At 40.7% G+C, this 25,288-nt stretch overlaps 1 protein-coding gene across 8 annotated transcripts in view; it reads left to right on the forward strand.

Annotated features, from left to right (window-relative positions):
• The window catches only part of LOC116035063 (NMDA receptor synaptonuclear signaling and neuronal migration factor), a 50,927-nt gene extending 29,763 nt beyond the window's left edge, over positions 1 to 21,164 (forward strand). For 5 of the 8 annotated variants that reach the window (XM_031277990.2, XM_031277985.2, XM_031277986.2 and 2 more), the window contains 9 exons: positions 247 to 336; positions 5,812 to 5,942; positions 9,110 to 9,193; positions 9,348 to 9,381; positions 10,249 to 10,319; positions 10,502 to 10,581; positions 11,021 to 11,123; positions 17,682 to 17,757; positions 20,214 to 21,164. In XM_031277990.2, the coding sequence (XP_031133850.1) occupies positions 247 to 336; positions 5,812 to 5,942; positions 9,110 to 9,193; positions 9,348 to 9,381; positions 10,249 to 10,319; positions 10,502 to 10,581; positions 11,021 to 11,123; positions 17,682 to 17,757; positions 20,214 to 20,311 (767 nt within the window). In that variant the 3' untranslated portion in view covers positions 20,312 to 21,164. The remainder of the gene's footprint in view (positions 1 to 246; positions 337 to 5,811; positions 5,943 to 9,109; positions 9,194 to 9,347; positions 9,382 to 10,248; positions 10,320 to 10,501; positions 10,582 to 11,020; positions 11,124 to 17,681; positions 17,758 to 20,213) is intronic. The other 3 variants (XM_031277988.2, XM_031277992.2, XM_035997936.1) reach the window with 1 other exon arrangement.
• The last annotated feature ends 4,124 nt before the right edge of the window (positions 21,165 to 25,288 follow it).

The raw sequence follows: 25,288 nt of genomic DNA on the forward strand, positions 1-25,288 counted from the left end.
ATATGATTGTTAGCATACTGTATGTTTGTTTGACAGTTTGTATATGCAGGCATTTGTTTGTGCAGAGGAGGGATGGCATCATGTTGTATACTTTATATTTGTGAGCTGCATCTGCCTTTTCACTAATGTGCTTTAGGTGGCGAGTGTGTAGAGGAAACAGACAATTTGCGGGTATGTTAGTGTGTGTGTGTGTGTGTGTGTGTGTGTGTGTGTGTGTGTGTGACTATCTCTCCCCGCCTGCACTAGCATTCGCTGAGCGTAGATCGAAGAGTTTCAGCCGTTCCTGGAGTGATCCCACCCCTTTCAAGACTGACTCTCCTCATGAACCCAGAGACAGTGAGTTAACACAGACTCACGCATGTGCATTTACACGCTCACACACAGATGCTGACACACACAGTTTCTTACAGTTGCAGTGGTGCAAAAATGGTAATTAAAACATTTTGGAAGGCTTTAACTCTGAAGTAACCAAATCACATTTCCAAATGGTGTAAATCTATGTCTAAAGTAAATTGCTTGGGAAGTTTTTAGTTTGTGTTCCTGACATGCAGAGAGAGAAGAAAAAGTAAAAATTGACCTGGACCTGCCAGGCCTCAGCTTTTAAATGATGTCAGACTACTTCAGTGCAGTCAAAAATTTGTCTACATACCAAACTGTAAGTTAAATATTACAATAACTGCCAGATATAAATATGTCATTTTATGTAAAGTGTCCTATTGTTCTCAAGTGTTTACAACCTACCAAAACAGCTGCAGTAAGATTTGTGAGAACATATTTTGAACAACGTGCTATGTCTGACCCTTGTCCCCTCATGTCTGACTGGCAGATTCATTACAGCTTAAATGTGCTTTGTGCACAGGTGGCTCATACCGAGTTGAAAGCTACTTAGCAGCATTTGCCAGCTATAAAAAAGGGTTGGTGATCAGCACTTTGATATACGAGGGACTTACAGCACACCTGGAATGAGGCCAAATCATCTGTAGTCTCAAATGAAGGTCAACCAGTCACAAATAATGCAAAGTACAGTACACAATGTAGGGGGCGACAAATACTGCCAACTGCAAAAGTCTAAGTATTTTCAGTTTGGGAGATTTCCTGCTTTTAATCGACAATGTATCAATAGGAAATATTGCAATTTTTTCTCCACTTCTCCATTTATCTGATGGTTGATATTATTTGTTACAAATTCAGCCGTTTGTTATTTGGATACACTACAGTGTCTGTTCAGAACAAGCCAATTGCATGGCTTCCGGTATTGCTGCTTGCAGCTTTGTCGAGAACCACTCATCCAAACAACTTCACACTCAACACTGCGCTTCCTTGGGTCCGGAGCAATACACCTGCCATGACATAGTTGCACATTTGGGACCAGGCTACTTCTGGGAACAAAAGTGTTCATTCCAAAAGTTACATCGCTGATGCTTGAAATGAGTTTGCTACAATGCTACATATCTGGTCTCTCTTTCTTCATCTGTTCTTGAGTGAGCTGGGATGATCAATGAGATTTTGTGTACTGACTATATTTGTATGTGGCTATGTGTATATCTATATGTAGCTATGTGTACTGACTGTGGAAAGAAATATCCTTCTCGGACAATATATCTCAATCTGATCAAATGTACTGTAGTGAGCAACGGATAGCAAACTGTACACTGCATGCTGTTGGGCAGTGTATTAGTCAGTCCCTCCAGGATTTCACAGCCTTTTTTTGAGATTGTTGCGGCCCAAAATGCCTGATTTCGCAGGAGCTTTTCTAAAAAGTTGCAATAAAAGTTGCGATGTCTTTTATATGTTTGTTGCAATGAAGTTGAGGGAGACAGTGAAAGTTGCAAAAAAAGTTGCGATTTCTTTTTTTTATGGTTCTTTAAAAATAAAAGGAAACTTGTTTCGGGGAGAATTTCCTAGTAACCTTACCAAAAAGGCTCAGGATGCTGCAAATGTTGGTCTAATGAAAATGGCTGGTGGATTTAAGACAAAAAATAATAATTTATTGAATGAATCAAAACTGAACATATCTGTCAGTGGCTTGTTGATCTTTACATTGTTAGTTAATTTCCTAACCTGGCCTGGCCTGGGACACACATTGATACGGTTTGATAAAGTAACGTTACTTATTGGACTTTAACTTATCATTGCACTTACAATAACGAGCGTAGCTGTCCTCAATTTAGGTCATCGTCTTGTCTCATCTCCGGATTTTCCTGCAGCCACCGTGTGTGATTGTGTGTGTTTGTGTGTCTGTGCGCGCGTCAGTCACGGGGGGAACTGAGCTGCAGCCCCACCCACTGCAGAGAGCCGACAGGATTGAAACGGCAGCAGCTTTCAGCGACTTTAGAGTGAAAAAAACGTTACAGCGTACATTGATGTTAAAATGTATACAGGTTGGCAGTACGGTCTGAATTGTTTTGCACGGCCTTTCGCTGTACGTTTTGTTGGTAAATGTGAGATGTTCGAGTCACACACGTCTCGTCTTCATCAGAAACAAGGAAATGATCAACCCGTGGCCGTTCTCACTCCCGCTTGGTCATTGGCTCTCAGAGTCACATACTGACGGCACGTGGGACTGCTGGGATTGGTTGAAGTCGCGGGAAACTTCAGGTTATTGGTCAAATTTGCGGAAAAGTTGCAGTGATTGGTCAAAATTGCGAGTGGCACCAAATTCGCGGTGATTGGTTGAATTTGCGTGAATTGGCGCAATCGCGGCATCGCGAAATCCTGGAGGGACTGATTAGTTTATATGGGTCCCCTCTCAATAAACTACACGGTGTGTACATAACACACTACTAATAAATATGTCCTGAGCTTGCACTCGACACTGCACTTCCTTGGGTCCTCAGCAAAACACCCACCAAGTGTGAAGTCGATCGGATGAACGGTTGTTGAGAAATTCGAAGGATATAGACACAGACACCTTCCATTTTAGTTGGATTTAACATATTGAGTTTGAAGTCATATTTTCAATGAACTAAGTAGGGTTGCAAAGGGGCGGAAATTTTCCAATAAATTTCTGGAAACTTTGCATGGAAAGTTAAACTGGGGAATTTTGGAAACATTCCAATTTGGAAACTTTCATGGGAATTAATGGAAATTATGGGAATTAATCGGAAATTATGGGAATTAATGGGAATTTACGAGAATTAACTGTAAATGGTGGGTAATTCATACAAACTCCATCTTATAAAATTGTAATAAAGCAGACAGACATATACAGTGAATACAAATGTTGAGTTATTGTTGGATTCTAGAAATGATCTGTGCAGTGGGTGTGGCCTCAATAGCCCTGCAGTAGGCTAAATAGTAGCCCAAACCATTGACCTTTAACTTAACATACGAAGGTAGCTAGCATGCTGCCTTTGATTTACTATGGTTATACTGTAGTTATGGTTATATGCGTGCTAAGCTAACCATCAGCGCTGTCTATTGTTTCCAGCCTATCAAGAACAAGTGGGCTATACAATTAAGACACGTAGGTTAATAGCAGTTGGTTATGTATTACCCCCCCCCCTCCCAAAAAAGAAAAAAAAAAAAACTCCCGTATTTTAAAAACTAAATGTTGGCAAGTATGTAGTAGCCTATGCTGATTACTGCGTGCATGTCATTGACAAATATAGGGAGGGCATTCAACTAAAGTTGCATTAAATCAGGTTGTTTTAACCAAGATTATGCTGCAAGATGTGTTTTTTTCAACTACATTTAAGTTCCCTGTTATAGACTAACAGTATTATAACAAGCGATATTACAAATATCCAGTTTTTTCCCCATTAATTCCCATTTATTCCTATTAATACCCATGGAAAGTTTCCAACTTTGAAAATTCCCGGAATTTTGCAACCCTAGAACTAAGTAATTAAATGTTTAGATATGTCAATAATGACATCCCTAATTTAACTTCTTAACCTTTTTCATAATTAGCCAACAGAAGGCGGCCTTATATGACAAACATTTTTGTGTGTGTTGTCGATGGTGATTTAGTTACTTGAAAGTTAAAGCCACTTTTCATCAAGAAACAGACAAATAGGACTTGTGATATGACAGTATACTGTACTGTATGTACAAAGACCTCTCTGTTGAAGTAAGGTGACATTTTGTCATCACGGTTTTTCAGCTCAGTTCCACGTTTTGGCAGATCAAGAACAACTACCACAAAAAATCCAAAGACACTTGCACATAAAACACACTATCACACGTACAAACTGACTGTCTCTGCTGTTGACTCTGACCCTGTCCATCTGTCTCCCTATGACCGTGGGTCTTTCTTCAACTTTGTGATGCTCTCTTTCTGTGAGTATGTCTTCCAAAATGGAGTGTTTGTGTCTCAGTCCGATTGTCCACTGGTGCAAATGTTAACGCAAGGAACGTGTGTCTAAGTGTTTTTTAAAAGGCTTTTGAATACAAGTAGCAACACACCGTGTTTGCATGTGCTGTTTGTCTATGTTGATGTCTGAGTATCTGTGGATTTCTGTTTTTTCTCCATCTCCATCTTCAGTGTTTCTGTGTTTCAGAGTGTGATAAAAGATAAATGAACTGTTGATGACAGTCTAATGGTGTGGTTGATGCCTCATTCTTCCCCTTTCCTGAGGGAAAGGTATTGTTCTCTGGAGGAGTGACATTAATCGTCAATCTTGCTTGTCATTTTCTCCTCTGTCATACTCTCTCTCTTTCTTTACTCTCTCTTTTCACACTGCCCAATTATTATTTTAGGTTTGTTGTCTGAAATAGTAAAAATATGAGCAAAGCATTGATGTACAGTATTGATAACACACTCGAACACCAACACCGTAGGTAGCAAATATAAGAACACACATATGGCCATCCTAAATGTCATGCCATAAGCTGACATTGTAAGTAAACTACAGTATTGGAAAATGGCAACTACATTTGAGTGTATTAGCACTCAAATAGGAATAGCAATTATCAGCAAGTAGTTTCTATCAAAGCACTGACCTATAAGGCGGATTAAAACTGTCAACAAAAACATACGTGAAATAATTACCATGACAAATCAAAAACTCTGCTGTTAATAAGTTGAATTCTCTGCTTACGCTAAAGTAATAGAATCATTGTTGGTTGCATAAGTTTGACACCAATTAGTAAATATCCCTCGAGGTGTGAAATAATATAACAGCTGTCTTATACCATAGTCCAAGGTAATACAGAGGCCCAACTTAGACTTAAATTGAATGACACTAATCAGTGCCTCTGCCTCATCGAGTTTATAAAACAGAATCCAGTGTGGAAAAGTGTCTTCTTTCTCAAACATTCAGATTCCTAATATTACACATTATTAATTCTAATGAGTTATGTGATATTTCTTGATTCTGATATGGTGGTGGTATGATTATATTTGAGTATTTTGAGTGATCACAGTAATATTTAGTGGATCATTTTATAACCTGATAAAATACAAATATAGTGTGTGATATACATGACATGATGATTGCATGTCAAAAAGCAAGATTTGATGCTACACAACACCATCCCTTCTTAAAATAGCCCTCTGATCCCAGTCTGGTTTTAATAGCTTTCCTTGTTAGCTGATGCCAGAAATCCTGCTGCCACACTCACTATCAGTCGCTCCTTTTTTCTCCTTCTGTCAGTGGTCTCTTTTTCCCTGTTCCATCTGTCTTATGTCACCACCATTATAAACAACTCCATCATGTTTCCTCTCCTCTGCACCCAGCTCTCTCCACTTCCTGGACACGTCCTTCACTCACAGATTTTCTCACCTTTCTTGCCTCCCACCCAACACTTCTGCCTACACCCTATTATCTCAAGTATTTTTGCTCACTGGAGTGTTATATTCTCTTCTAGGTGGAGACCTGCAGACCTCCTGTGGTACCTTGGATGAAGGAGGCCTCGATGACAATATAGACTGGGAGGAGGAGAGAGAGATGGAGAGGCTGGCCTGTGAAGGAGATGACTTTGTACCTCCCAAAATCATGGTAAGAGATCATATTGTTCACCAATTTAATATTAAGCTTAAATTGCCAGACTTACAAGGGACTTAGGTTTTTTTTTTTAGTTTTTTTTTTTTTTTTTTACAAATGATCAAAATCAAAGCAACTGAGGCCGAGATATCCTTACTTTTAGTCTTAAAGGTCCTATGACATGGTGCTCTTTGAATGCTTTTATATAGGCCTTAGTGGTCCCCTAATACTGTATCTGAAGTCTCTTTCCTGAAATTCAGCCTTGGTGCAGAATTACAGCCACTAGAGCCAGTCCCACAATGAGCTTTACTTAGGATGTGCCATTTCTGTGTCTGTAGCTATTGAGGAGGAGAGAGGGGGGGCATGGTGGAGAGTGGGGGTGTGGCCTTGACCAACTGCCACTTTGCTCGTTTGAAAGCCATGATGTCTCTCTCTTTCTCATGGGTGGGCCAAATTCTCTGGCGGGCAAAGCAGAGAAAGGGGCGGTAACCTTGCCCCTTATGACCTCATAAGGAGCAAGATTCCAGATCGGCCCATCTGAGCTTTCATTTTCTCAAAGGCAGAGCAGGATACCCAGGGCTCAGTTTACACCTATCGCCATTTCTAGCCACTGGGGGACCATAGGCAGGCTGGGGGAATGCATATTAATGTTAAAAAACCTCATAAAGTGAAATTTTAGTACAGTACAGATTAAATTAACTTGCACGGCAGCTGGATTCTCGCGGTATCACAAGATGACAAGATAAGCATGGAATCCCGAGAGATATACACCTATAGGCTTCAAGTAATGCGTTTGTGACCAATCAGCTATGGGACTGGTTTAGGTGTGTGTGACATCACAGAGAGGCGACTGTTTCAAAACAACAATTCCGGCTCCTAAAGCAGTAATAGATTCTGCAATAGCATCAGTTATAATAAAACTGGAGAGTATTTCTTCATTAAAAGCATACAAAAAAAAACAGCACTGAAGGTTTTTTTAGACTGAAAAGACGTTTTTGAATGGCTTCAGCAAGAGTTTGATTTACCAACTGGCTCTGTTGGAAGTGAAGAAATCTGATTGGTTCTGATTGGTAATGCCAACATTTCGGGACCGTTTTTTTTCCCTATCCCAGAATGTAGGCCTACAGTATGTGTGGTGTAGCCAGACCTAACACCATCGCTGACACAGCGCTGTGGAGATAGGTCTGGCAATGTGAGACTAGCCCGTGATAGACACTAGAGGTCGACCGATAGTGGATTTTACCGATACCGATAGCTAGGTTGGGCCGTATTTGCCGATAACCGATTAATCGACCGATAGTATTTATAACGTATACAGTTGACAAAATACATACATTGTTTCAAAAAAAGTCCAGACGCTTTTGCCAATAATCAAAATAATAATGTCATATTTATTGATATTACACCGATAGCAATGCTACACAAGCATGTGTGTTGTCTAAAACAGTTCTCCTACATATTTGGAGTCATCCAGTGCAAAAATAAACATAATGAGCATTATAATTCATATAAAGGACAAACAATCTCAAAACAGTGACGCCATTCTTCTCTTTAGAACGGTTTAGAACGGTAACAGACGATCTCTGACCTGGAGGGATCTATCTTTCCCACTTTATACTATATATATATTTGTTCTCGCTTGGATGCCCATATAAGGCGTAATGTGTGACTGACCTGCCTTCCCATTGGTTGAAAACATAAACAAAGGCATCATGGGAGTTCCCTTGTCGGTAGCACCTACTGTCTATGGGTAGCACGGAGTTAGCGGCAGAAATGACCGAAAACGTGATGAATTATGGACATCAAGTGGATAAATCTTGGATGTAACAGTTTGGATTTAATGCTCAACAACCCCGAAAAAAAGCACAAGTTCCAGGCTGGATAGAAAATCACCTGTAAAGGCTAGAAAGACACCAAAGACACCCCCGTGACGGCTAACTCGTTAGCTTTTAGCTGCAGCAATCAGTAACTCTACGTTTAACTGTTATTAAATTATCTAAATATGAATCAGAGGTGCCGTTTGGGATTGTGGACGATCCTTTAGGGTTCTGATTCTGACATTTGGGTCGGACTTGCGTTTATTTTTGTCAGTGTTTTAACCGCTTGAGGTAAGTTAGCCTACTACTAATGTTTAGCGTCATCTCAGCCTCGAAAGCAAACAAATATACTGTTGTGCTGTTCTTTCTCTACTAATGCAACATCTATTCAACAAATTAATATGTACTGTATACATACCTTTTTGCTGTCGATGCTTTAAACGCGCATCTGATGTCAGCCTTCTCCGCACAGCATGTGCTCTCCGTGCAGCACGCAGTAACACGTGTCGAAAATAAACAACACGAGGCATCAGTGATAGTTTTTATTTCGCCTCTAGAGGCCGCTATTGTAATGTATGATGCCAGCAGACCCTTCTCAGCTCTCGCGTACTGTGTAATGAATGACAGCGCGCGCTTCTCAGCCGCTCCAGCAACGGACGCAACCATCGGTATGGATTTTTGCCGATAACGATAGTTCCACCAATCAACTATCGGTGCCGATTAATCGGCAAAACCGATGAATCGGTCGACCTCTAATAGACACCTGCCAAGTATATTTCCAATGATGGATTCTCAGATGGTTCTGGGTAACAAACCATCTGGCGAGTCAGGTTACAGCTCAAGTCCCAAAAACCCTCTATCCTACATTTCACACAATGCAACTCTCTAGGATCTATTGTTAAATCCTCCCTGCCTGTTAAATACTTGTCTACATGTCAAACTCCACACCCCACAATTTGTAAAAGTAAAAATAAAAAATAAATGTGGATGTGGAGACTTTAGAAAGGTCCCTCCGTCGGGTTAAGAAGTAAACTGAACTTGTGAAAATTGGTGTCTGTCCCTGATTCACAGTAAACGGGTACAAAAATGGTTATTTTAGGATTACACAATGATGGCAGATTAAAATTAGCTTAATCTCAAGAAGGTAAATTCATGCAAGTGCAGTCGCTTAAATGCACCTAATGTATTGTCAACCATCTCGCTGTGAACATTACATAGAGCTGTACATTCCCTGCCGGCATGACTGTTACTCTTCTATTCCCCCCGAACCTTGCTCCATTTTCTCCATCTTCCACTCTTTCCTTTCTTTGCATCCTACTAAATCCATCATTTCTTCTGCTTATTCGGTTTCTCTTTTTCCTTCAGCTGATCTCTTCTAAGGTCCCAAAGGCGGAGTACGTTCCCACTATAATCCGCAGGGATGACCCGTCCATCATCCCCATCCTCTATGTGAGTCGAACACACTCGGACATCAACACGTGTGCATTATGGACATACCAGGCATATGAGTTGTTTCTTTAAAAAGGGATTCCATTGCTATCTAAATTAAAGCATTTTGCAATTTTAAATGATTATTGTTTTACATGAATGTCTTTTTCCTTAGGACCACGAACATGCAACGTTTGATGATATTTTGGGTGAGTAAATATATATGAACATGTAATTCCAATAAATGAGTACAACGAGTGAATAAAACTCTTAAAAAAGAATATTCTAAAATAATGATAAAAATATAAAATATGGAAGTAACACTTGAAAGAAATGATTGAACTGAATGAATGTCCAACTAATGAAAGTTGTCTCATAAAGATACAAATGAGTTGAACAAGTATAGAGACATAATTACTTTAAAATATAGAGTCACATATACATTTATTTATATACAGATAGACATATTTATATGCTATCCTGGGATGAAGTCTGAACTCCGTGGAAGTTAAAGGTCAGAAAAATAGCTACAGGCTAAACCTAACCTGCAATCAACATCTTAGAAAATAACTTAAATGTGGCTTAATCACTCATTCATTCATTTAGAATCAGTTAAAATGCTCCAAAATTAAAGAAAGAAAATGATCATCTTGCTCACAACAGAAGCACTTACTGTACATTAAATGGTCCCTAGAGCTTCCCAAGATAATAATGAACTCTGCACTGAATAAAGCTCAAACAGAGTTAGTGAAAGGACGTCAATGAATAATTGATATAGATTTCAGGTTCCCATTTTACTGTCTTTCATTGACCTGTTTTATTTTGCTGTGACATTTCCTGCTGCATTAAGTACACACTGTTGAATTCAATTTAAACTACATCTTACGTTAGTGTCTCTGCTGTCTATTATTACACCTGTACTTGAACTCACCCCCCAGAGATTTCCTTTGTGTTCACCGTTCGCATTTCTCCTTCTCTCACTACACTGTGATTTGTCTCTTTTCATATTCATATTCTTTCGGTTCTCGGTCCCTGTCGTTAACATCAATCCAACCCTTTTTCTCTCTCTCTCGCAGAGGAAATAGAGAAGAAGCTTACAGCTTACAGGAGAGGAAGCAAGTTCTGGAGGATGCTCATCTTCTGTCAGGTAAGGAACAAGGAGACAAAATAAGTGTAATACTGTATTTCCTGTAGAAATGTAGGTTTTATTTGGGATATATGGGGTTATGTGTTCATGCACTACATATGGAACTCCCTGAGTACCCAGCTAGATATGTAAAGTACCTTCCTTTGGGATGTAATCTCTCTATTTGTGTGTGTGTTTCTTAGGGAGGTCCTGGTCACCTGTATTTACTGAAAAATAAAGTGGCAACTTTTGCTAAGGTGGAAAAGGAGGAGGCCATGAGCCAGTAAGTTACCACTGAGTCCATCTCTGATTGACAAGTTTATAGTAGTAGTATAGTAGTTTAGTTTATGTCTCCTATAGCCTCCTATAGTCAAATATCTTGACAATTTCCATTTCCTATGTCTTATAAAGCATTAACATGTGATGGTGCTTTACAAGACATGAAAAACATGACTGAGAGCCATTAGCTAGCTGTAAAAAACAATCTTTGAATAGTAGATGTTAACTTGTTTCAGATATATAAAACAAAAGGCTCACCTCTTGTTCCATATGTATATTCTGTTAAAACAGTGGTTAACCAATAAAGAGTGAAGTGCTCAACGCAGGCTTTTCTTTTTAAAAGTTACATTTTGTGGATTTAATCATGGGAACTGTCGATGATTGATTACATTCAGAATGAAAAAACTCTGAGGCGTGTAACTGTAGCCTTTGTCTTTGTTCAGATTCTGGAGGAGGCTTAGTCGCTTCATGAGTAAAATCAACCCAGAACCCAACATCATCCATATAATGGGATGCTATGTCCTGGGCAACCCCAATGGAGAGAAGGTACACAGACACTGATGCAAACACACACACACACACACACACACACACACACACACACACTTGTGTACCTCCTAACTACATGGCAGGGCTACAGAGATACAACATTGAGACTGCAAGATCTGTGGTTGGTCAGCTTGGGCTGCTTATTTTTTCTCCAAGAAAGTTGAAGAAAGGCCCATTAATGTTCTCTATTTTCAGTAACACAAGTAGCAAAGCCAGTTCCTCTTTTATCACAGTGCATGAATGTACTGTAAACACAATCACTTCGGCTATCGATGACAGTAAGACAAGACCAACCCTTCCTTAATTGCTCTTTATCCCCAATCGAATGAAAGAATGTAAACAAGATTACTGTGGAGCATACAGGCAGATAATATACGACAGAAACAGAGTGGTGAAATCTGATGCATACCTATGAATCAATTCCTACGCTGGTGGGACCATCGCACACCGTCACGCAAGAGTAGAATTCCAATTCATTCATAACAAGGTCTTGATTTACACACTAAAACGTTAAGCTTAATGTGTCACACAAACTGATGTAATAACTTAGGATGCCCAAGGAATATAGATGTTTTGTTCCCTGTCTCTTATCATTAAAGTGACCACTTCCTCGCTCGCACCTGCCTCATTTCCCTGTTTGCTGCACTCTGCTTTCATATTTATGCTCACTGTATCCGTTAGTCTGATAATCACCACAATATCATCCTGGCTGTCTCAGTTTCTCCCTCTCTCTTTCTCCACATGTGTGACTATTATCTCACTCTATGTGATGCTACTGGGAAACAGCTGAAGAGCATACAGTACATGCTGAGTGATGCTGCACCTCTCTCTACCTGGCAGGAACACATAATAAGACATATAACCATGTAAAAAAAACACACACACACACACACACACACACACACACACAAACAAGCTGGCAGACACACTCACGCATACACACACAGACGCACACCACAGCCAGCGGTGTTTGTCTGGCCTAACTGTGTTTTCCAGTCATGTCTGCCAAAATGCTTTGTTATATAAAGTGGATCTCTCCAGGGTTGATGGACAGTCTGGCATTCTGCAGAACAGACTGCACATCAGTGATATCTCCACCCCTACAGACAAACACACACATGCAGTTGTTTTCAGGAGAGAGTTCAAGAGAGCTTGAATCCAAAACAACAAAATAGGTGTGTTTCTCTTTTCTTTTCTCAAGGCTTAGTCCCAAGATCCCAAAGTGATATTTTCACACTGGTAGCTTGTCTACTATAGTCTTTATAAAACGTCAGTCAGAAAATAGAGTTCATGAATTTTTGCTTGTACCTCTCTGGAAGAATGTGTAAACACACATACCCTTTTAAGGATGTAGACATTTTACCAGCTGTGACCTAATTGTTAGTGCTTTCCATCAAACCTATTCTCCATTGGCAACTACACTACACGGGCAAAAGTATGTGGACACTTGAACATTAAACAGTATATTATATGCTGCTATAACAGCCTCCACTCTTTCGGGAAGTCTTGGGTTAGGGGAATTTGCTTACGTTCATCCACAGGAGCATTAGGGAGGTCAGCCATTGATGTAAGAAAATAAGGCCTGGCTCGCAGTCAGCATTACAGTTCATCCCAAATGGGCTCTCTGCAGGCCAGTAAGTTCTCTCCCTCCAAACTGGGAAAATAATTTCTTTATGGACCTTACTTTGTGCCTGGTGGCATTAGGCTCGTTCGAGATGAGCCAGGTCTGCGCAGAATCGATCACCGGCGATCGCCGCCCAATGCATGCCGGTTAGATTTTTGTCCGACTTCATCCCGACCTGCTCTGACGTCATGCACACGTGGGCAACGATAACCTCACGAGATCAAGGCGGCCGCAGGTTTGAGACGCAGGCAGCGCAGTTGCTTTTCACCGACTGCAAGACCCAGGCGGACCCAGGGTATGCTGGGAAACGCCTGCCTCTCAGCTGATTGGTTCAGAATTTTCAGATTTTAACTGCTATTTGTCTGATTTAAAGGCTTATTCTGTACAAACCACATGTTGTGTGGCTGATGGTTACGTTTAGAAGTCAGAGAGACTAAATCCGTTCAGATTACAGATCATCTACACTGTGTTGTTAATTAAAATCAGCAAAGTATGTAGAGCATTTTGACAGCTACTCTGTCATAATAAAAACAACTGGAGACTGTGTACAAGCTGATATATGGGTCTGATAACATTTTATTAAATCGGAATAGGACCCAACAGGATGTGAGTGTTTCTGTGACTTCCTGTGCAGCCTGAAGGCTGCTGGAAACGGTTGTAAACTGTCCGTCTAGACAGCAGATTTTTGTCACCGCCCCCGGCTGCTGCCGCCTGCTCTCGTTCACTTTACAGGCGAGGCGCAGTTTATCTCGAACGAGCCTACAGTCATGTTGAAACCGCAAACGGCCCTCCCCAAACTGTGTTAGAAGCAGGTTATTGTGTAACATGCTGTATGCTGTAGCAATAGGAGTTTCCTTAATTGGAACTAAGGCTGTGTTCAGACAGACAACAAGCGGAAAATGCAGAGGGCTCCAGCAAACAAAACTTGGGGTCGTCCAGCAAAAAAGTTGAACCTTGCTCAACTTTTACTTCAACGCAATGCAACATCATTCATCAAGTTGCTGAGTTGTTCAGTCAAATATGTGCACATTCCTGGTTGATTACTTTGTAATTTGAAAAGCATAGGCTATTTCTTTGCCTCACATTGCTGTTAACATGATTGCCACCCTGATAACTTTGAAAAAAACCTGTCTAGGTCTGGGCAATATGGCCAAAATCTTCTATCCCGATATCCCTCAAAGTGGACTTTCTGGTTTCATGGTACTCATTGGTACCTGAAACAACATTCTCCCACCAATGCTGAGGGGCCTGGCCCAAACCATGAAAAACAACCCTAGAACAAAAATACACAAAAGTATGTGTCCACATACTTTTAGCCATATAGTGTATTGCACTAACTGTACATTTGTTTGTTAACTTCCTTAACAATCACATAACCTCCACCCAGAGACAGTACATTATCAACAGAACACATCACTCCCAGCCCGCCTGTTTGCCAAAGTTTTAATGGAGTCAGCTTGGGTCCCCAAACACACAACAGTAAGGGGCAGGACTTAAATTATTAACAGCCAGAAAGTTATTTCAAATACCAAAGCACATGTTGAGCTACAGCTTCCTGACTGCAGATTTGAAAAGCAAGCCATACACATAAAGAGCCTCAAGTCACATGCTGCAGCTTCACACGCACACTCACTCAATGATATATGTCCACATGCTGCATACTAACATGCGCAGTTGTGCTTGGGGGAACTTCAATCTTGATGTGTAATAAAATGTATATTTAAGCTTAATATTGACATGCCTGCAGCCATGATAGAGTGGATTGACTTGAGAGAGGTCAATTAAACCACCGCCACTCTGTTTGTAAGGTAAAAACACAGTGGTTAACTCATGATTAATAAAATCACTCAGCAAGCACAACAAAGCTAATTTTGAAATTATACCTGTGTTGTTTTATTGATATGAATGTCATTTAATGTAAGAACTGAATGTTTTCTGCATTTCTCTTAGTTTTGAATCTGATGGGAAAAAAAAGGTGACAAGGCCATATCAATTTGCTGATGTAAGAGGGGTGGATGTTGTTGCCTTGTGATTACTGGAAAACACAGTTATACACATTACTGTATAAGGCTGCACTTCAGCAATAAAGACCACAACACTTAAGAAATGTAATGTTTTAAAACACAGTTTTGAGGATGCAGGAATAAAAATAGGCTGGGGATGGAGAACAGCCGGTCAGAGAGGCAGTCTGACCCAGTTTTCATTCTGAGATTTTTCAAGCATGTTTCGGTTTTCTCAGCACAATATATTAATCATTTTTGACAACAGCCACTGAGAGCTTGCAAGAAGCCACGCAGGACAAAAACGAAACTACCCAACTTGCAAAACATTATTTGAGTTTTTTCATTTGCCTCCAGCTCTCTCTGCACTAAAGACAAAACACACTGCCTGCTTCTCCCTAACCATTCTCTCATCCACATCTGGCATGCAGCCATCTTCTTTCAGCTTTTTCAAAGGACTGCAAACACACGGAATGAAAGCTGCTTTTTCTTCACCACCTCCATTTTAACATCATAAAGTGAAAAACAAAAGCGCATTCGGCCTTTGATTTCCCTGACAGAGGGTTATCGAGATCCGTCAAGACTAAATTGGAGCGAGAAATCAGTAAGCTTCAATTTTTAATGGGCATGGCACCGCGTCAGTGAGACTGCAGAATAACCTAAAATTGCTATACTGCAATTAAACAGTCATCATGTAATTAGAGATGCAATTAATGATTACTACATCTGCTATGACTACACTCACTATTGATTAATCCATCATTTCAGGTCAAAGTGCTTGTTTTGTCTAACCAACAGTCCAAAACCCCAAAGTATTTCATCTAAATTATATAATACTGAGAAAAATCTGCAAATTCTCACATTTGAGAAACTGTAACTTGAAAATACTTCACAATCTTGGTTGATGGATGACATGGTGTGTGCATAGACTGTTAATATTAATGGACAAGGCATCCGGTTCGGCGAAGTGCTGCAAATGCGGAAGTGCCTTAAACCTGCATTCTATCTGAATTCCAGCAGGGGGCGCCACGTGCGGTTGCAAAAGGAGGTCAGTTTCTGTAGAAGTCTATGAGAAAGTGACCCACTTCTCACTTGATTTATTACCTCAGTAAACATTTTCATAATGAGTTTATGGTTTCAATCGCTAGTTTTAAGTCTTCTGCAACACAGAATGATGATCTTGTTTTAAATTATGGTCTCGTTGATTTTAAAATCGTCGATAAAGCAGGGGGTGTTTTAGGGCATGGCTATGATGTGATTGCCAGTGAAAGTGTGTAACGTAATGTAGAGTGTAAGCAGCTCCTCCCTCACTCCTCCCTCTCGTCTAAAATCGTCACATCCGCAACCAGAATGGCTGCGCCCATAACGGCAAACTCGACGACGGATAGCAGATCTCCACAAACCAATGGGTGACGTCACACAAGCGCTGTCCATTAATATACAGTCTATGGGTGTGTGTCATCCATTCATTTTCTTAAGCGACTAATCATTCAGTGCTAATTTTCATATTGTAGTATGAGAAAAAACACTTGCAGGACTACAAATGCAAGCTATCCATGAGCATCTCAAATCGTTCTAATGTACAGATAAATTCAGTTTGATTTTAATCTTTCTTTGAATTTCCTGAACATGGGACTCTACACTAGGGATATAGTCTGGATCAACGGAAGTGCATTTCCAGGATAAAGCCTGACATCTGGTGCGAATGGAGGGAATGATTGTAAAGATTTACAAAGAATATGTTTATGGCATTTATCTAACTGGGACATTTGGGACTGATTGGTAGGTATTGCTGTGGACGAAGTACACACAGCGATACACTGGTAAGAGCAAACTACGTCTAACTATGTATCCAGCAAATTTAAATAGCTCACATAACTGTATTGTGTGAACAGCAGTTAACTTTGTTTAATATTGTATGTAGCGTTTTCTTTTGCGGGGGGCAAATGTTCCACCAAAACAAGTTTCATCCAGAGATTATTTTACAGAGGAACTATCACTGCATCTGGAACTTAGCGCCACCCAAGACAATTGTGATTGGTTTAAAGAAATGCAAACAACCCAGAGCGTTTTTTTTTCTCCTAACCTAGAATGTATCTGTGGTGTAGCCAGACCTGGAGATAGGTCTGGCAATGCGAGACTACTAGGGATATGACAGGGACTGGGCTCCTACTCTGAATCTTTTACAGGCTCTGTTGTTTCATGGAAAAACAAAGGATATATGGAGACAAGCAAGGTTACCTGCTCAGGAAGAATTGCCATATGTCTCTTTAGCAGTAATGAGCTGGATTCATTGCTGTTCTTGTTCGGTTTCTGTGTGTGTGTGTGTGTGTGTGTGTGTGTGTGTGTGCGTGTGCGTGTGTGTGTGTGCGTGTGCGTGTGTGTGTGTGCGTGTGCGTGCGTGTGTGTGTGTGAGTGCGTGTGTGCTGGCTTTGCTGCTTGTGTGTTACTGAAAGTAGAGAACATGAATGGGCCTTTCTTCAACTTTCTTGGAGAAAACATAAGCAGCCCAAGCTGACCAACCACAGTTCTTGCGGTCTCTATGTTGTATCTCTGTAGCCCTGCCGTGTAGTTAGGAGGTACACAAATGCTAGTGCTATGCCGTAATCTGGACACTGGAGCAAGACTAGTCAATAGCTGACTAATCCCTAAATAATCATATCTTCTGTGAAATACTGTGTGCTTGTTGGCACATTTTGAATGTGCTCTGGCTTGAAACTTTAGTGGTGTTAAAGATGAGCTTTCTTGTGTGTGTGTGTGTGTGTGTGTGTGTGTGTGTGTGTGTGTGTGTGTGTGTGTGTGTGTGTGTGTGTGTGTGTGTGTGTGTGTGTGTGTGTGTGTGTGTGGTGTCTGAAGATGCATTCTCCCCTGCTGCGATTGTATCCAAGTGTAGGATTAATTGGTGTTTGCTTTCTTATCTTGGACCAACAGCTGTTCCAGAAATTGAAGAATCTGATGAGGCCTTATTCTGTCGAGTTTGAGTCGCCGCTGGAGCTGTCTGCACAGGGTGGGTCTGAACAAACATACAAACACACCCCGAACATGCAGAGCACACGGACACACGCGTGCATAGTGAGTCACACACACGATCATACACATGACGAATCCAGTGCAGTATATGGAATATTTGTGAAAACTTGAATGTCCTGTTGGAGGATTTTACTCAAACAGCTGTTCTCTTATTTTAATTTAATTGAAATATAATTTATTTGAACAATGTGTCACTTGCTGTAACCGTCTCATCCTGTTCTTGTACTGTACACTCAATTGCTCTCCTTCCTCTGTATTCTCTCTATTTGGGTTGGCTATTTTTTTAATGCAATTGATCCAGGTCATATAAACTTTACACTTCCACCACACAGGAGAAAGTAGTCATATTACTTTGCACTCTTCTCCTCCCAAGCTCCAAGTGGGAGTAGGGACATACAGTAGGCTACTCTCTACTCACCACAATAGTTAGTGTTACAAAAGCCTGCTCTCAGTTACTGGAACAACTACAAATTGTTGTCTGTTACACCCAGATCCAGACTTCCTCTTCATTAGCCCTTTACTTTCATTAAAGGTTAATTCCGGCCAATTTTTACATTAATCTTGATCGCTATAAATTCGAGAAAAAAAAAAAGAGCCAAATTGGTGCGGTCAACACGGAGTAGCTGCAGCTACGTCTACGAACTTCCACTGAGCTAAAACGTTGTCAGGGCAAGTTTTAGAGTGCCTTTGTGCCTCTTAACAGACACAGAATGCAATTAAAACGTCTGTGCAACATGAACAGGGCCCTTATGTGACAACAAGATGCGTTTTCAACTCATTGTTTAAATTCACCTACCCTGTCTCTATCCTGCCAGTAGCTAGCTCGCCCTGCTAGCTGCTAGCTGCCGTGTGTTCAGCCAGGCTTCTGTGATAATCATCACGCAGCAGTTCCGTGTGTATTTGTAGCTCATCCATTTTGTGTGTGATCGATCTGGTGTTGGTGAGTATGGGGCTTGGCAGTGGCCATCTGTGTGGTAGTTCCCTTAGCCGGACTAGCAGGTCCTTACTTCTGATTCCTCCCCGCCTTCGTTGCCTCCCGCTCCCCACAACAATCCACCGAGCACCCGCTGTTCTGGGTATGTCCTCCAGAGGACAGGTCATGCCTTCCTGACAAAAACTTGAAGTTTATTCCCCCTCAAAAATAGGTAATTGAGGACTGTAGTGGTTATGACCATATCAGTGACTATGTAACTACATGAAAGCGGGCCAAATGATGTCTGTGGCTTGCACTGTGATAGCATTGAGAAGGCTAGCTGTAGTCTCGCGCTGAAGTCCCGTTGTAGCAGGAAAAGGTAAACAGTGTGCAGATCACTCCGAGAAGCAATCCTTGCAGGAATCAGAAGCAAGGATGCCGGTCGGGCCTGCTAGTCCGGCTAAGGGAACTACCACACAGATCGCCACTGCCAAGCCTCCTACTCACCAACACCAGATCGATCACACACAAAATGGATGAGCTACAAATACAGACAGAACTGCTGCGTGATGATTATCACAGAAGCCTGGCTGAATACACAGCAGCTAGCAGGGCGAGCTAGCTACCGGCAGGATAGAGACAGGGTAGCTAGGTGAATTTAAACAATGTCTGACTTCAAAACGCATCTTGTTGTCACATAAGGGCCCTGTTCATGTTGCACAGACATTTTAATTGGATTGTGTCTGTTAAGAGGCACAAAGGCACTCAAAACCTGCCCCGACAACCGTTTTAGCTCAGTGGAAGCTTGTAGAGGTAGCTGCAGCAACTCTGTGTTGACCGCACCGATTCGGCTCGTTTTTTTTTTTTCTATCGACTGTACTCGCATATTTATAGCGATCAAGATTAACGTAAAAATTGGCCGGAATTCTCCTTTAAGTTTTCCACGGAGTATCCCCTCCTGTACTCTTGGTGCCCATTAGATGCCCCAACCTCTGCACCCCTGATGATTTACAATGTACACATAACAGAGGCAATAACTTTAAAACAGAACGGAAATCAATTTTCACAGGCAAACTGTGGTAAAAACAAAAAACTAATTAAGAAACGTATGACCAAAACTCCCAACGCATTAAATTCATTGTCATATCAAACTATGCTAAACTTTTGTCCCATACAAATCAACCCTGTCTCCTAGAATTTACCACTAATTTGCAAATATGTTTAGAGGCGACCTTAAGGCCACCAGAGTTATAGTTTTTATCAACATTATGCTTTTAAAAATATCTGGAAAGTTACAAAATGTCAATATGCAATGTTAATTTGCAAATAATGAATTCAGCTCTTACAATACAATATCCACTCATAGCACCTAAAGCATGACTGAAGTTTTTATGTTTATGTTTAGGCACTCACAGCTCTTGTTAAGGTTAGGAAAAGATTGTGATCTTGGTATGTCGTATGGTATATTCTGCTTCCACCATGTGTGATTCAAACTTCTCCTGTCTCATTTACAAACCAAGGCAAAGAGGTGATTGAGTTGTACTTCGACTTCCGCCTCTACCGGCTTTGGAAGACACGGCAGCACTCCAAACTGTTGGAGTATGAGGAATTTTTGTGACGAAGAAACATGGATAAATGGTCCAGTGTCACGAGGAACCAGTTGAAAACTGGTCCAATGACTGAACATTGCTCAACTATAGTGCTCGACTCAATATAAACAGTCATACCTGCTTTCATTCTGGAGAGGACTGGGAGAGGAGGAAGAGGGATGACAGGCAGGACAAAGACGCTGAAGACAAACTAAATTATGCTGTGCCTCTGCTCCTCCTCATTTTCAGTGTAAGGATCAAAGACTAACAGAAAGGGCCGAAGAAATACACAAAAGAAAAAATGAGGAAAAAACAGAGACAACTGGACTGTCCACATCTTAGTCACCAATTCCCTTTGCCTCTTGAGTTTGAAAGCAAAGGGAAAATCAAAAATTCAAATGTGTAAAAAGCAAATATCATTTTAGTCACATCTTTGTTGCAAAGACACACTTTTTGAGGCTGATGCGCTTCAGAAAAATCGCTGAAACTCATTCTGCCATAATGTGGTTCTGTGTTTTGACTGAACCTCTCAGATGATCTCAGACCCCCAGATACATACATATACAGGTACATAAATAATCCATATGTCAATGTGTGTATATATCACGTGAATATATTAGCATAGCTTTAGTCATGCAAATAATACTCTATATGAGAATAATGATGCATCATTTATTTTTGATGTGCATTGTTGTGTAGTTTCATATGGAAATACTTTGGAATAACTCAGGTTTTAGCCATGAAGTAATTAATCTGTTTGTCTATTCTATCAAGATATTGTAATCTTCATCGCCATTGCTTGGAATGAATGTATTATCTCTCTAGACATGTATCTTCTGTTTGAGGAATTGAGCTTCATGTTTTGGTAAAAAAGAAGAAAAAGAAAGTGCCGATTTTGTGTGCGAGTGTGCTCGTTTTCCATGTCAAAAAAAAAAAAAACATGCAGATGTGTTGTGTGTATTTTCTCTTTCTGCTATTTTGTTGAAGCAAAAATAATTGTTTGTTTCGTTGTATCACCTTCACCGCCCCCCCCCACCCCCCAATTTCCTTTTTTTCTGTCACATACACACAAACACAAAGACAGTCTAGCATGATTGATGATGTCAAGAGGGATGTAACAGCCATCCAAGTGCTCCTGCCACTGTAGTATAGGAGTTGACCTACTGATCCCTCCTGCTCTTTCGCAGAAGGTTCAGGCCACTTAGTCGGCCCCTGTCAACAGCGCCAGCTGCTCTCACTATCTCCTAAACACTCTTGGCTTCTCTTAATGGCAACCAAACGAGCTTCCGCCAGCTCTCACTTCACTGGGCTGTGATCCAGTCTGAGGACCCGAGTTCTCTGAATTAAACAGATCTGCCAGGGGTTTAAGCTGTTAACAGCCATCTGCTGCCCCTGCCAGGTGTCAGCTAGTCAAAAGGCCAGAAATACACACTGAGTGTGTGTCTTGTCTTGTGTCCGAGAGACAGTCGCACCACCTGAGTGACCTGAGCTGTCTCACATACTGTAGATTAAGGATGGGCAAATGTGGCGAGCAGCAGCTGAGCCTACTGCTGGACAGCAATCTGAAACAATGCGCAAGTGCTCACACGCGCGCGCGCACGCACACACACACACACACACACACACTCTAGAGGTGTTGAAATTAATCAAATAATTGATGCATCGAATCGTGGACATGGACGATGCTGCATCGATAATCGGCCAGGCCATAATCGATTATTTCTGTTTACAATTTAATGTATGCCTAACAACCTTTCTGTTTACATATTCTGTTATGTTTTGCACATTCAGGAAGTGCCATGTGCTCAGTGCTGTAGTTTTATGTATCCAATTTATTTAGTTTTAGAGCACTGCAGAATGTTTTGTTTTTTAAGCTTGAAAAGCTATGAATTAAATATCCTATATGGCTTTAATAGAAAAATGTAATTGACGCATCGTGATGCATCGAGATATCGAATCGAAGACATGATAATCGTAATCGAAAGATCAGTGAAGATTCATACCTCTAACACACACACACACACACACACACACACACACACACACACACACACACAGAGAAAATACTTGGGCTGGGACGAAAGGAAATTCAAAGAAAGAAAGAAATCAGGACAAAATTAAAGGGGCACTCCACAGACTTTGCATGAGGTCAGTGTACTCGTCATGAGGAATACTACTCAGCCTGTCAACCATTTATTAAGATGTCTTCTAAAACAATAACCATGGTGATGTCATTGAAACTTCAAATTTATAACAGAAATCCTTTGTTACAAACTGCCAGTGTGGAGTTTGAAAGATGTGGTTTATGCCAGGATCAGACTACACGACTTTTTTGTCTTTCACGACAGTCGCTATGTCAGATTAGACAGACATAGTGCCATAAATTCTTTCTGTGTCTTGGACGGAAGAGTGGAAACACTACAAGTATGACAGCGATCACGTGCGGTCACCAAGATTACGAGCAAGTTCATACAGTAGGTCATCGGACACTCACGAAAATCTTTTAGAACTCACGAAAATATGTTGTCGATCTGAAATACAGACTAGGCTATTTCCTGCATAAACAACATAACAACACCTAAACTTGGACAGTGACACTCCAAAAGAACAAAAATCTCAATTTCTAGCATCCGTTTATTTGATTTCTCAAGTTGACATGTTTGAGCAAAAGGTTCTGCTTAAGGCAGATACGGTCGCTGAAATGCCTCACCCAAAGAAACAAGCTGCAGCCAGAGTATGGAGCTTTTGCGCTTCTAGAGTGCTGCAATGCAAGTTTTTATGTGTCTGACTTTTGAATAAAAAAATGTTGCCGCATTTCAGTCATAAATTTTACCTATGTGGCAGCAATCCAAGGAGACATTGCTAAGTCACGCCACGGCTCACTACTCAACCAATCACAGCAGTGTCCCACAATGACAACGGCCCCTGAATGTCAGCGAACCATCGCTGCAGAGCAACACTGCTAAGTGTGATTTTAAAGCCGGTCATTGAGTGTTCGCATAGGTAACTGGCGTACAGAAAGTTTACAGAGTGCACAAGGAAAAAGATTTGAGTTATTTAATAGAAGCCAGTGGTCCCAGCCCTGCATACCATGTACACAAAGATACTCTACATCTTTGTACTGTAAGTTAAATACTTTTCAATTTGTCGTTATTTGTGTGGATGTGTTAATATTTGGAGCATTATGTGCAGGCTTCTTTTGTGTTGAAGTCAACCAATCTCACTGGTGTGCTCTCTATCTCTCTACTGGCAGAACTGCTTTTGCCCTCTCTCTGACATTGCAGTGCTGGCCTACAGTTTGTCTGGCACAGACAAGTGCTCTCTCAGCCTGAGTCATGCAGTACATGCTTTCACTCCAGATTTAAAATGCAACACTTACACAACCTGTCATATCATTGAGCCATTTTAATTCCAGCAGAAGCATTAAGCTGCCGAATTCTCAAAGACGCTGCCTTCAACAGCTGCTGGGTTTAATAAAATATTGTTTTCGGAACTTTACACCCTGGGTGTCATTTTCACATCAGAAACATGGACACCGGTTAATTTAAAAAAACCAAAAAAAACGCAGCAATATGATGGATTCTGTCAATTCAAAAAGCGGTTTTCTTATGCCATAGAACACATCACAAAAAAAAATCTCATATCCAGTCTATAAAGAAATTACTAGTAATTCACCTTCTGTTTGAATCTATCGGGCTGAACTGACCGTGATGTGAAGAGAATTCTGACTCAGGAGTTTGAGAGAGCTATCTTGTTTTCTTCTTCAGCAAAAAAAACCAAAAAAAAAACAACCCAACCCATTTCACCGGAAATCTAATTAAAGATGCAAACGTGTCTATTTGTCTTTCTCTTGTCTGTGTTGTATTATTTGCCTTTTCTTTTTCTTTCACATATTGGGAAAATCAAACAAAAAAGGAGCAAGGTCTCTGAAATCTGACCTTTTGTTTAATTAAAAACATGTGTAAAACAGACTTGAGCTTAAAGATGTAGGAGACACAGATACTGCAGTTTGATAGGACTGCAGAGAAAAAATAGCTTATTTTATCATTTCAATGACTTCAATTTCCCATTCCTGATTATCCAAAAGAACACATATGAAACTCCACTATCATCACTACTCTTTGTTATGTAACTGAACAAGGTTCCCCAGTTCAAACATGAGAGCTGTGACAACCATGACAGGCATGTCTCCATTGTTGTGCAACAACCCCCATTTTACGTTTTAGAGAACTTCTGCTCCAAATTGCTCCAACTGCTTCGGTCCAGTTTAAAATAGCATGAATATGGTTCATGTTAACTTCAAATTGGATTCAATTCCTCAATTAAAACTGCTGGGAGCTTTTAATACAGTATGCAGATCTTTTGTCTGAAACTTCCCAGGAGATGTATTGCCACAGCAGGGCTGTACAAGAAAAGCTGACTGGGTGTACTTGTGTAAAGAATTCCACTTGAATCAAACTGTGGACAGTAAGGGGTCAGTGCACAGGTCAAATGAAAGCTTTAAAAGCAAGTTGACTGTTTTCTCAGCCCGACCTCTAACGAATGGCTTTCTATAGACTGATTCATGCAAAGCCGTAGCAGAATGGAGAAAGGTGGATGGAAGAGGCTAGTTTATAATGAAGATTGCCATTTAATGTTCATTTGAATAGTGACAGATGCTACAACATAGACATTTGTGCAACAAATCTCCATTGTACACCATCACAGCATTTATAGCTATTGCTAGTTTCCGATGCCCGTTCCTAGAGGAGAGAAACTGAATTAAAGAGGCGGTTTAACACAGTTTTCTCTGTGTGGAATAAAACTCTCAGTTCAGCCTCAGTGCCATAAATGAATTGGAAGCACATGGGAGACAGAAAGAGATGTAGACAGAAACAACACGTATTTTAAATTATTTTGTCTGAGGTGAAACTTAGTATGTGAAAATGCAGATAAGGCAGTCCTGACAGAACCGAAAGTAGTTTTAAGGTGCCTGATCTCTTATCTCTCAGTCCCAGAAACGCCTC

Source organism: Sander lucioperca, chromosome 1 (assembly GCF_008315115.2).
Source record: "Sander lucioperca isolate FBNREF2018 chromosome 1, SLUC_FBN_1.2, whole genome shotgun sequence".
Lineage (NCBI taxonomy): Eukaryota > Metazoa > Chordata > Actinopteri > Perciformes > Percidae > Sander > Sander lucioperca.